At 39.3% G+C, this 13,632-nt stretch overlaps 1 protein-coding gene across 2 annotated transcripts in view; it reads left to right on the plus strand.

Moving 5' to 3' along the window:
* Window positions 1-9,369: 9,369 nt before the first annotated feature.
* The window catches only part of HNMT (histamine N-methyltransferase), a 35,875-nt gene continuing 31,612 nt past the window's right edge, over window positions 9,370-13,632 (plus strand). Inside the window, exon 1 of one of the 2 annotated variants that reach the window (XM_049711976.1) lies at window positions 9,370-9,910. In XM_049711976.1, the coding sequence (XP_049567933.1) occupies window positions 9,774-9,910 (137 nt within the window). In that variant the 5' untranslated portion in view covers window positions 9,370-9,773. The remainder of the gene's footprint in view (window positions 9,911-13,632) is intronic. The other variant, XM_004284489.3, reaches the window with a different exon arrangement.

Consider the following 13,632-nt stretch of genomic DNA (forward strand, 5'->3'; position numbering starts at 1 on the left):
CTTATGTAACAGAAAGCTAAACTGACACACTTTTTTAAAATGTCAAAGTTGCTAACGTTTGCCTGTTTATTTATTTTTAAATTTATATATGGTAAAATGTCCTCATTTGGGGCGTACAGTTCTAGACGTCTTGACAAATGCCATGACCACGCTCAGGCTACGGAATAGTCCCATTAACTCCAAAAATACTCTCTCTTGTTGTTTCTTCATAGTCCAAACCCTCCCCCTGACCTTTAACCCCTGGCCATCACCCATCTGTTCTCTGGCTCTACCAGAATTTTAAATGTGGAAATGAAAATTTCTCATGTGGATGGTAAATGTGGTTCCCTTTTTATCTTGGCATTGCCCTTGGTCTGGATTTTTGGTTGTACTGTAGCTCACAGTAATAAAGTTCAGAGAAGAACTATTATCTTCCAAGCATTCCTATCATTGTTTTGGCAAATGCTCTCCTGTCTGGGTGCCAGAGGAAGGTCCTTGGGGTGGCGATATACTGTTTTTGAAAAAATGAACAAGATCTCATAGAAGGGCCATTTTCAGCATAGAATTGCAAGCCTGGTATAAAATTAGAATTGCTTCTCAGTGAGAAACAGCCTTTATTAAAGAAAGTACAGATTCTTTCAGGAGAATCCCAGGTTTGATACAACTTTTAATTAAGTTTCTCAAAAGCTAGAGCTCATTTATTCTTCCCTCTGTCTACCATCTAGCAGCAGTGTGCAGGGCCCCATATTCACCAAGACCTTCCTTTGAATTCTAATTCCAATGTGAGTCTTTATACCTAATTTTGGTTCATTCCATGGGTTTTCTAAAATTATTTGTTTGAATATCATTAATATCTCCCTCCATTTTCACTATGAAAATCTCTCTGGATAAAGCTCTTAAGGAGTGTAAGCTATCTCTTCTCAATACTGGATTACAGCTAGTATTTTAAAACCAAATGAAACAAAATGAATTCCCTACACAAATTAAATTCCAGTATGCATTCACTTCTTATCCTGACTGGAGATAAAAAGGTGATAAAATGAAACTTAAGAAAATGATTCTAGCAGCAATATTATGAAAAACAGATGAGCTTTTCGGTGTTTCTCTGGCCAGCGAAAGACCAAATACTGTGAAAAGTTTTAATCAACTTTGGAATTCCAACCAGTGTTGGCAGACTAACTAAAGGCAGACCATAAAAAAGAGCAGGCGTTTGTGGAAGGCAAAAATCACTCTGTGATCTTTTTTGGGGGGTAGGAGGGAGTGATGTGATGTTTCGGAGGCAAGGCAGCCCACACATGTATTCAGAATTCCCCAAAGCAAATTTTCAGAATTGACTGAGTTAATTCCACATACTCTCACCATCTTTGACCCAATATGCATTTCGCTGCTGCTAGAACTGTCCCAGGTGGAAGTATTTCTTTGGACTAGCAGAATAGAGAGATTTCATATGCACTTTGTACACGCGATGCCGCTTCCTTAAATCATGTGTTTATTGACTGCAAATTTCACTTGACTGCACAAAATGCATTCAGAATTGATAACTCTGAAATGTAACAGCAATTGTGTTTATGGGAGACCATCTTCTAGCTACTGAAACTGGCTAACACTCCATGTCTAATGTCTGATTACAGAACATCCTGGGAAAAGAGCTAGTTCTTCAGGTTCTGCAGGTATCAACAACTCTTAGAAGCCTATATAAGAAATAATAAAAACAGACTTTGATATATATACATGCTTTTTGCTTTTAAGTAGCCATATTGATAAACAGATCTTAATTATTTTCTACTGCCTGAGAGCACATGGGTAATTACTATACTCTCCTTATGTTTACCAAATAATTAGTGCATTATGAAGATATCATTTATGCTTAAAAATGGAAAATAGCTTTGAATTTAGTGAAGGAGGAACACCAAAGAGTCAGAGGACAACGAGGCATACATTTCTGAGAAGTGGCATCCTGTTTTCCTACCTGAAATCCTAGCCACTGGCTCTGAATAATAGGTTTATACCCAAGTAATCTTAGAATTTTAGAACCGGAAACAGAAGATGCAATCTAGTGCTTTACATGTGAAGAAACTCAAGGCCAACTGATTTACATACTTGCTCAAAGTCACACATGGAGATAGTAAGCAGAGTGGCGAGAAGTAGAACCAGGAGTCACAGGCTGCTCTGCTTACTAACCCCATCTGCATAGAGAAGAGGGGACTTACGCGACCCTGCTCCTGGCCGGCTCTGAAACATTCAGAGGTTAGAGCGGCCCCCGGTGCCCACCGATGGCTCTTTGTGATGAGCTTACTGAACCCTGACAGATTCCCAAGAAACACCAACCAAATACCCACCTCCTAAAACACAGCCGATCTTCCTGCTGACCTGAGGGAATTAATGATCATACCTCAGCTCCTCATTTTTAAGATTTTATAAATGTCAGCCTTCCTTTGACCCTGCAGCTATCATAATAACTATAATAACAACATAATATATAACATATATGATAATACCATAATAGCTACAACAATAGCATCATACAATGAAAACAGCTTTTCTTTTCACTATTTTACTGTGATTATCTGGCATTCATTGAGCATTTTAAAAACTATTTTATTGAAGTATCACTGATTTTCATTGAGCATTTAATATGTGCTAGGTGTTCCGCTTTACACTTTTTTAAAAAAAATTAACTCTCACAACAAATTAATCCAGTAGGCACTTGTGCTGGTTTTTGCCTATTTTCTGTCAGAGCCGCTTCTGGTTTTTCCCCTGCTCTGTGCCATACTGAAGGGGGCTGAACCCTGCAAGTTACGTCACCCGAGCTTTCTTGCCAACTGGTTTCCAGTTAGTTTTAGGAAAGAGGGAAAGTGACGAAGATGAGAAGGTAGGAAGTGGAGAGACACTGGACATTTCTGCCCATTTCCTTGGGTTTCAGGGAGCATCTCCAAGAGCGGTTGAGTCCCCTTCATTGTTCTGGCTCTTACTGCGTAGCCCAGACTCCAGGGGTCTGGTAACAGCCCTACAGGTGGTAGGAGCTTCCTGGTGGGTTGCCTTACCATCTCGGTTGGCCCCTTCAGCTCTCCCAGTACCTTTACGATTAGTTCCCGCTATGAAAAATGCCCTCCGGACCACTTGACATGGATTCTGTCATTTGGACTTGAATCTCACGATTGCCCATATCCTATAAATGAAGGCCATGCAGGTTAGAGAGGCCTGTCTCACACCAGAGAGAGTCCTATGTGTTAGACACTATGCCCAGCACTTTTACACAGTATTTCATGTAATCCTCACAAAAGTATTATGAGGTAGATGTGATTATTCCTATTTCACAGACAAGAAAATAAGGCTCAGGGAACATAAATAATCCACCTAACATCATAATAGTTAGTGGCAGACCTAGGAGCTATGCTTATAACCAAGCACGACCCTATGGGGTCTGCCTGGCACAGACCCCCTCCGTCATATCCTCTGCTGTAGCTCCTCTCTTAAGTGCCCAAATAATAGTATCTCAGGCGTATTTCCTGAGGTTTTCAGATGCTAAAAACCACCACCAAATGAAAGAAATTAACTACTTGATGAGCACAAGCGTGAGCACATAGCCCCCAGACCTACTGGTGCCTAAGGATGGATAATGTTAACTGCCCTGCTACCTCACCATCAACCAATCGGAGAATTGTGCATGAGCTGCTCACAAACCCTGCAACCCTCCTCCCTCACCTGGCCTTCAAAAATGCTTTGCTGAAACCCTTCGGGGAGTTCGGAGTCTTTTGTGCCTGAGCCACCCGTCTCCTTGCATGGCCCTGTAATAAACCTTTCTCTGCTCCAAACTCTGACTTTTGGTATTGTTTGGCCTCACTGTGCATAGGGCACACAAATTTGCATTTGGTAACATTCTAGACATTCTAGATCACAGTGAGGGTACAACCAATTAATTAAGAGATGCTGGAAGATGGTACCACCTCTTCCAGAGTTTGATTGGTCAAACTCTTCAGGAAGGGCATGCTAGAGACTGGAAAAGGAGGCCTCTGCTGCATTACCACAACTCAGGCAGTTTACCAGAAGGCTCTCCACAGCTGCTTTGCAAATAATCACAGGGCTAAAAGCAGTGGGGTGCTGCTACTGGTTTAACAATCTGCCCTCCAGGAAAAAAAAGTCTAGATTCCTTTCTTTTGCCAATTTCCATGGTGTAAATATTCCCACTATGGGTGATTTTAAGCTACTAATGTGATATCAACCAGCTCATGAGATTCCTGAAACACTAACAATCAGCTCCATCACACCAATGGCTAAAGGTATAAAAGGCACGAGGGTAGTTTTAGTTGACTTGGTTCTATTAAACACATATATTTCCAGATTAAGTCGGGATTTAAAAAGGATAAGTTGATGAATTTCTATTCTTCAAAAAAATCATCAAAAAATGATCAGCACATCACAGACTGGGAGAAGATATTTCATACATACACATACATTTACATATATATAACAGGATATCTAGAATATAAAAATTAACCTTACATAAATCAATAAGAAAAGAGGCAAATGATACAGTTTAAAAAACGGACAGAAGATTTTAACAGGCCCTTCATAAAACATTACATAACTTTTATGGCCCACAAGTATTGGAAAAAATCATTACTCAAATGCAAACCACAAAGAGATACTGCTATATAACCCCAGAAGAGTTAAAGCAAAGGTGACTGGCAATACCAGAATTGCTGAGGATATGGAGAAATTAATATCCTTGTATTTTGCTGGTGATTGTGGACATTTGCAAAACTTTTTTTTTGTGGTACGCGGGCCTCTCACTGTTGTGGCCTCTCCCGTTGCGGAGCACAGGCTCCGGATGCGCAGGCTCAGTGGCCATGGCTCACAGACCCAGCTGCTCCGCGGCATGTGGGATCTTCCCGGACCGGGGCACGAACCCGTGTCCCCTTCTCTGGCATTTGGTACAGGGGCACATTCTTGAGCACATGCCCCTGTACCAAATGCCAGAGAAGTTTATTTACCATGACCACTCTCTTTATAAAAGCTTCTCTTGGACTTCCCTGGTGGTGCAGTGGTTAAGAATCTGCCTGCCAACACAGGGCACGTGGGTTCGAGCCCTGGTCTGGGAGGATCCCACATGCCACGGAGCAACTGGGCCCATGAGCCACAACTACTGAGCCTGCGCGTCTGGAGCCCGTGCTCCGCAACAAGAGAGGCCGTGATAGTGAGAGGCCTGCGCACCGCGATGAAGAGTGGCCCGCTCACCGCAACTAGAGAAAGCCCTCGTACAGAAACGAAGACCCAACACAGCCAAAAATAAATAAATTAATTAATTCAGAAAAAAAAAATACGGGAGTCCATGTATTTAAAAAAAAAAAAGTTTCTCTTACATGAACCCTTAACCTTCACCAGATCCCTAATTCAACATGAGACCTACTCCTTACGGTCACTGAGTCAGTAACCGAGATGATCTGTACCACAGACTCAGGCAAAGGTTGTTTGATGAATTGTATTATTTTATGTTTTTCTTTTCTTTTCTTTCTTTCTCTCTCTCTCTCTCTCTCTTTCTTTCTTTTTTTGACAATTGTCCAGTTCCTGATAATTTACCAGGTTCTAAGTACTTACCAACCTCTATCTTTGCAAGGGATTCTAGACTTTTGCAGGTGACTTTTTAAATTTTTGGCTTATTAAATAGGAACTAAGTTCTTAGACTATTTCTTCCTTGTCTTGTCTCATAATCACCCTTAAACATTTCATATAAGCTTTACATCTCTAGAATATCACTGTTTTCTACAGCTTTTAACATTATTTGTCTACCCATCCACCCCTCTCCCTCTTAACTAATGATTCCCCAAATATTTCTTCTGCATTATTTTGTTTGGTTTGTTTCCTCTCTGCATATTTTGGGCCTTTTTTTTTTCTGTTATAAGTTAATTAAAACAAAACCATTATAAACTGCATGTCAATAAAGTGCAATTGAAACAGCTATGCCATTAAAAACAAGACATATGGCATATCATCACCTATGTGAGCTTAAGCAATTTACACTGATAAAATATGGCCAGTGACATTTCATATAAAGTCAAGGGGCTGCCTATCCAGAGACTATCTTTAGGTTATCAATTATCTACAGTCTTTGGATACAGTGGCTCTCCTAGGTATGAATCTATCTATTTTTCAGTTTCATAAGCTCACAGTAATTTATTTTTTTAAAAGATGAAGACTAATCAGAACTTCAAGGAACGTTAAAGATCATCTAGTCTACCTTCTTTTCCCATATTTACATATAACATGGATGCGGGGGAAGGAAGCATAGAGCACTTACGTTGTTTATCCAATGTTGTTTGGTTAGTAAGAGGCTAAGCTTGTATAGCACTCAGGTCTCTTGCTTCTTGGCTTGTTTCTACACTCATGAGAAACTTAGCCAATTGTCCTGTTGAAACTAAGATTCCCGATATCTATTATATTTGCCTGAAATTGCCAGGCTAATTGAGCTCTAAAATCTTATGTACTATGATTTCAAACCTCCCTTCAAGACTACTGTGGTCACCTATTTGCTAAATTTCAAACAAACCAACACACCAAGTGAGCCAATCAATTTGTATAAAAACATCTTCCTTCTCTTTTCTTGTTGAGAGAAAATAAAATGAACTCTTCTAACTATTTGATTATGATAATTTAACAATATTACCATTGTCATATACATATATGCTATGCTATGGGGCATATTACTAAGGATAAAAAGCCAGTCCAATAAGAACTGTATTCAGAAGACTATATACCAGGGTGAATGAGAGAGCCAAAAAATGCTATGTACAATAAAGATGCGTCCTTAGAATTCTGCTAATGTATATTTTTCTCTTTGGTTCATTTGTTTGTTTTTTTGGAATAGCACATAAGCCTAATAAGAATAAAGCAATGGAATAAGAATATAAGAGCAATAAGAATAAACAAGGGAAACACTTTGCTTTTTGACCTAGCACAGATAGTATTATATTACTAGGTGATTGGATCAATACAGAACTACTCCACTTTTGCTTTGTTCTAGTCTTCTCTACCATGGAAAATAATCCTTATGCTGGAAAGCTACAAAGTGGTGAGAGGTAATAGGATGTAATTTTTAAAAATCGGTCCATGGAGTTCAACAACATGAATTTGGATCCAGACTCTTCTCTCATGAGTTATATGATCTTGTACAACTTATTTGCTCTGAGTCTTGCTTGATGATATCAATAGTTTCATCCCTGGAGGGTTAGGAGTATTAAAGGAGATAATTCATGGAAGGCACTTTGACACAGTAACAGCCTAATAAGTGGTAGGTAACAGGGAACAGAAGCCCAAAGTAGGTAAGAGAATATCGAAGAATTCTAAACTTGACAATCTTTCAAGGCCTAGAAGAATCGTATCCCAATGTACTGAAATAATTTATAAAAGCAATAATGAGGCTATGGCCAGTAACCTTCGAGAAGTCATGGCAAATGATAGATGTGCCGGACTGTTTGCCCCAGTTTTCAAAAAAGAGGGGAAAACTTAGTCATCCCAACCAGCCAGCTAGATGTTTTAATCTCCAGGGACATTCCAGATGCATTATGGATTACGAAATGGATATTCTAAATGCAATTTTAAAAGGTAGTTGTGATTGCTAAAACCAGCATTTAGTCAAGTGCAAGTCATGCTGAAAGTGTGACTCCTAGTGCAGGAAAGTGGGTGAGAAAAAAAAAAGAGAGAATCTCAGTATCATGAAAGCAACAAGAATGGAGAGGAAATCCTTGATGAGTCACACGTGAAGAGCAGATTGTTGGGAAAGACGCGTGAACGAGTGAGGCAGCTGAGGGCCTCAGGTGAAGATTGAGTTTTAGTTAAAGGTAGTTTTTAGTAGGAAGATAGAGGCTAAGGTTATTTCTTCTCAGCAGAATGGCACACAGTAGACCCTTACTAAATATTTGTTCAGTAGATGAATACATGAATGAATGATTTGGATTAAGTTCTAAAGAGAAGGGTGGAAAATGGTAATATAAGAATTAAAAACGTGAGAGTCAGTATGAAGAAGGCGAGGCTCTTTGCATAGAGATGGGAGTTAAATAGCACATGTATAGAGGCCTAGGGGTCGACCAACCAGGGCCACTGGGCCAAATCCAGGCCAGCACTTGATTTTGTGCAGCCCACGAGCTAAGAATACCTTTTACATTTTTAAATGATTGAAAAAAATCCAAAGAAGAGTAATGTTTTGTGACATGTGAAAATAATATAAAATTCAATTTTCAGTGTCCATACATAAAACCGCTGCTTTTTTGTTGTTCTACTGTTGCAGAAGGAGCCAGTTATTAAGCGGTAATAATGTGCTAAAGCACTTTATAAATGTTATTTATATAATTCTCACTACAACCTGTGAGATATAATTCACTGTTCCCATTTTACTGATGAGCAAACTGAAACTTATGTTTCAGCCAAGTTCACACAGTTTATTAGTGGCAGAGTCAGAAACTATCAATACATCCACAGTAATCTGACTTTCCAGAGTTTCCATTTCCTCCTAGGATGAAAGCACTGGCTCTAAGAGTAGTGAGACCATGAGATGTTTATTAAACAGGGGTGAGGAGTGTGCTGAATGCTTAGAGGGCAGCTTTGGACCTGAATCAGAGGAAGAGAATGGTTTAGGCAGACACATTTATAAGAGAGGTATATGAATTTAATTCTCATAACTCCTGCATCATTTGGATACTATTATTAACATCCCATGTTGGATAAGGGGTGGATTTCTTAAAGACCATTTCCCAGGTAAAAGGCCCAGCATGTGGACGCTTTGGCTCTTTTTTTTTTTTTTTTTTTTCTGCTGTACGCATAGGCTCCGGACGCGCAGGCTCAGCGGCCATGGCTCACGGGCCCAGCCGCTCCGCGGCATGTGGGATCTTCCCGGACCGGGGCATGAACCCGTGTCCCCTGCATCGGCAGGCGGACTCTCAACCACTGTGCCACCAGGGAAGCCCCGCTTTGGCTCTTTTGATGGGTGACACCACTGGGCCTCCAAAGGCTCATCCAATCCTACGTTTTAGGATCCCACGTTCAGAAGCACTTAGGGAAGGTTTCCTATGGATTGAAGGATTCCAGTGTCCTGCATTCTTCCCTGAGACTTCTTTCTCCGCCCCCTCCTCCTCTCCCCCATCTTCACCTCCCAACTAGGCTTCTCAGACCTTTCAGTTAATAGCTCTGTTCCTGAATCACAACAAATCAATCAGCATATGAAGAAATGCAGCAGAGTTTAAAGTTCAAGTGTTTAGGGATGTGAAGGCATGAAACTCTCCTAACAGAAAGCCTGGAGGCAGATGACAATCTTTTGTCAAAGATTCAGCAGCTGTAGATTTCTGGAAGTGGTTTGTAACCTTGCAGCTGGCCTGTTTATTCCTGCCTTTGCTGCCTTTGGCGCTGAAAGCAGCCACGTTCCCACTGGGAACTTACTGGCTGGCCCCTGCTGCCAAAACAGGAAGTGATTTGAATGTCCTCTGTTTTTAGGACTTTCTGAACTTCAAGAGTTGTAAAACAAATTTCAGCAGTGAATTTACTGCTTTGCTTTACTACTCATTTCTTCTAAAACGCCCGTGCGGGGTTAAACTCTCAGGGGCAAAGTCCTGTACAAATAGTCACTTAGTAACGAGCTTTGCAAACCCAGCCTCTCCAGCACATTAAATTCAAAGCAGGGCTTTTTTGTGGGGTTTTTTTTTGGGGGGGGGATAGAAACTGGTGCGGGTGAAGAGAGAAAGAAGGAACAGGGAAGAGGGAAGTTAGACCTCCCTTCCCTCCTTGTCTTTCTCAGAAAACCAAACATGGCATCTTCCATGAAGAGCTTGTTTTCTGACCACAGCAGATATGTTGAATCTTTCCGGAGGTTTCTCAACAATTCCACGGAGCATCAGTGCATGCAGCAATTCATGGACGAGAAGCTGCCGGGCATAATAGCAAGGTAACCAAAAAAAAAAAAAAAAAAAAAAAAGGCCGTTTTTGTCCCATGGACAAGCCTCGGTCTCGTTCTGTGCAGTGATAGATGGGTCAAGGCCATCCCGGGAGGCTGGGCGCGGGGATAAGAACGAGGTACTGACAGCCGCCCCGCTCGACCCTCCGGTGCCCCTTCTCCTGCCGCGTTTCAGTTAGACGCTCGCTTGAAACGTTCAAAGGCTCTGATTTGTGCTGGATTTCCAGCTGCTCAGAGATAAGCGTTAACCATCTGAAGGCACAAATCCACGTTCCTTTGGGAAAAGATAAGATCCCAATCTTTGAGCTCAAATTTTTCAGCCCTCCTCCAAATTTTACCTTCCAAAAAAAAAAAAAAAAAAAAAAAATCCCCAACGAAGTCTAGTATTTTTGCATTAGAATCAAATAATTACCAAATACTATTCACCCCTGAGGATTGAGTGGGTGCCTCTCAATTCTCTTAATACCCATTTAAATTTATTCTCCTTATCCATTATTATAGTTACCACTCTCCAAAAAAAAAATAATAATAATAATTGTCTTTTACTTTCAACTTAATATTAGCAATGTGGCCCTAAAAAAGCATTTTCCCATTATCAGTGAAACTCACTAGTGTCTACCCTTCTCGCAGACTCCTTTTTTTTTTTTTTTTGGTGATTAATGTGTTCAATTTGTGCCAGAGCTGATAAGCATTATGAGAGTAACAGATTTCACATGGCAGTGATAATCAAATCACTTATCTGGGGGTGGATTGCGGGAACTTTGCGCTTCAGGAAATAATGATGGAAAACTGGGGAAAATGGCTGGGGATCCAATTTGCAACTGGAAAGGAAAGTTTCCTATCAGCAAAGGAAACTGATATTTTTATCTTTTGCTGGATTTTTCTATTGTAGGCCTGTAATTCTTTCACCAGGACAGTTAACTCCACCTGACCAGAGAAAGCACTGTGGGATGTATATGGAATTTTATTGCCCTTTCTATCTTCTATTTTTCATGGTTCAGTTTTTAAATGTGTTTTTTTTAAATTGAGTATCATATATTACGTAATAAGTCATAGGATAACAATGCAAAAATCAAAGCAGAAGGCAAATACAATTTCTTATCTAGGAACTAATTATAGTTTACTTCTTTGAGTCTTTTGGTTCATTTCTAAAATGAAAGGTAATGAGTTAATTTCTGAGTTCTTTTGCAATGCTAAGCATCTGTGTTCATGTCTGTGGCTTATGCAGATCCTTGGTTTACTTCCGCCACCCGTTTGGTTTGAAGACATACTATGGATAATTAGAGTAACGACAACAAAGATAGTGGTTCCCTGCCTTACCCACTTCCATTCCTGATTCGGGCTCTCCGGAGACAACCACTTTCAACACTCCGAAAACATTTAGTTGTTGCTTATGGAATTTTCTTTCCTAATTCTAAATAACATGTTATTCTCTTTCTTAATTTTGATGTATTAAAGTAGCTAAATAAACATGCACATCCCTCTCCCCATCATGTCAATACAACATAGCTATATAGAGTGGGTATATATAATACATACGTGTATGTATATATATATGAATATATACATATATATGTCTAAATTTTGGTTGATTTGTTTATATCATATCATTTTGCCTGTGTAAATATTTTTCATAATTGAACAATGCATTTGTACTATCATTACTACTATCATTATATTTCCTTTCATGTACAGCCTTTTGTTTTTCCTAGAGTTAACTACTGTCTTGATTTTAGTTTATTTACTTAGCTTCCTATGTACCTATCACTACTTATACCCCAAGCAGAAGTATTAATCTCCTCTCAATATATTCCAACAGATCAAGTAACCTGCTGATTTTTCCTCATGGGAACATCTTTTCTGGAGTTCTCTGTTCTTTTTTTTCCAGTCTGGGTTGATTTGCTTTTGGCCTGCTATACAAGTATTGATGAGGAATTTATTTCATCTTCTAGAAATTCCCTTCTCTCTCCAGTACTGAATTCCCAGCTTCTGGATCCGATGCTGTTTCTTTCTTGGTTTCTTTAGTCTTTTTTTTTTCTTCCCTGCTAATCCTTTAAGAGCTTTCTAAGAAAGAGTACATGGGAGGTAAATTTTTTGAGACTTTGTGTGTTTAAAAATGCTTTCACTCCTTGCTCATCATTGTTAGATAGTTAGATAGTTTGGGTATAAAACTCTACAATGTAAATGATTTTATATCAGAAATTTAAAGATATTTTTCCATGGTCTTGTAGTTACTGTTGAGAAATCTAATGCCATTCAAATTCTTCATCTTTGGTTTGTGACCTTTTTGTTGTTTTTTAGGATCTTCTCTTATATCTAGTATTCTGAAATTTTAAGATGATGAGTTATGGTGTGGGTCTTTCTCACCCATTTTTGTGAGTAGTCCCTGGGCCATTTCAATTAAGATTCAGATCCTTCAGTTTAGGGAAGCTTTGGTATTATTTAATCATTCCTGCCCTCTGGTTTTTTTTTTTTTTTTTTTTCTTTCTTTCTTTCTGGAACTTCTATTCATCAAACAGAAGACTTTCTCAGTTGATTCTCTAATTTTCTTATATTTCCAGTTTTCACAATTTTATCTTTCAGCCCTCTATTGTTTGCTATTGTATTTTTAATTTCCAAGAATGTTGCTTTTTTATAGCATCCTGTTCATCTTTCATAGATATAATACCGACTTTTATCTATTATAAAATTTCCCTCTGCTCTGTGCATGTTTCTTCTGAATTCTCCTTTTCTGTTTCTTTTGGTCTCTCTCATGTTAGGGGAAGTCCCCAACTACTGATGAGTCTTGGTTGTCCATCCAATCAAATAATGAGGCAGTAAAAATTAGTTCAGGTCCTCTTTGTGTATGTACAGGAACAGTCTGTTGAGCAGTTGGCTCACTAGAGTAATTCGATGTAGATTTTGCACTTGATGGGAGATTCTCAGATGCCAATATAGATAAGTTTATTTAGTGAAGTGGATTATTTTTTCACAGAGGAATTATTCAATCTTCTATCTGGAGGTGGTAAACAGGGCGAGGATGGTTATAGCATACAGCTGTAAATAGTAAAGTTTGTTGTTGTCACATATAATGCATTTAGATCCTTGCCTGGAAAATAGCAAGTTTTCAATAATTCTTAGTTATCATCATAATATATGAAATAGGATGATAATAGTGTCTAATCAGAATTCGAAGAGTTAATTCACTACAGATGACCAACAAGCACATAAAAAGATGCCCAACATTGCTAATTCTTAGAGAAATGCGAATCAAAACTACAATGAGGTACCACCTCACACTGGTCAGACTGACCATCATTAAAAAGTCTACAAATAACAAATGCTGGAGAAGGTGTGGAGAAAAGGGAACCCTCCTACACTGTTGGTGGGAATGTAAGTTGGTGCAGCCACTATGGAAAACAGTATGGAGGTTCCTCAGAACACTAAAAATAGAACTACCATATGATCCAGCAATCCTACTCCTGGGCATATATTCAGGCAAAAATATAATTCAAAAATATACACCCCTATGCACCCCTATGTTCCTAGCAGCACTATTCACAATAGCCAAGACATGGAAACAACCTAAATGTCCATCAACAAATGAATGGATAAAGAAGATGTAGTACATATACACAATGGAATACTACTCAGCCATGCCATTTGTGGGACTTCCCTGGTGGCGCAGTGGTTAAGAATCTGCCTGCCAATGCAGGGGACATGGGTTTGATCCC

Source organism: Orcinus orca, chromosome 7, assembly GCF_937001465.1.
Source record: "Orcinus orca chromosome 7, mOrcOrc1.1, whole genome shotgun sequence".
NCBI lineage: Eukaryota > Metazoa > Chordata > Mammalia > Artiodactyla > Delphinidae > Orcinus > Orcinus orca.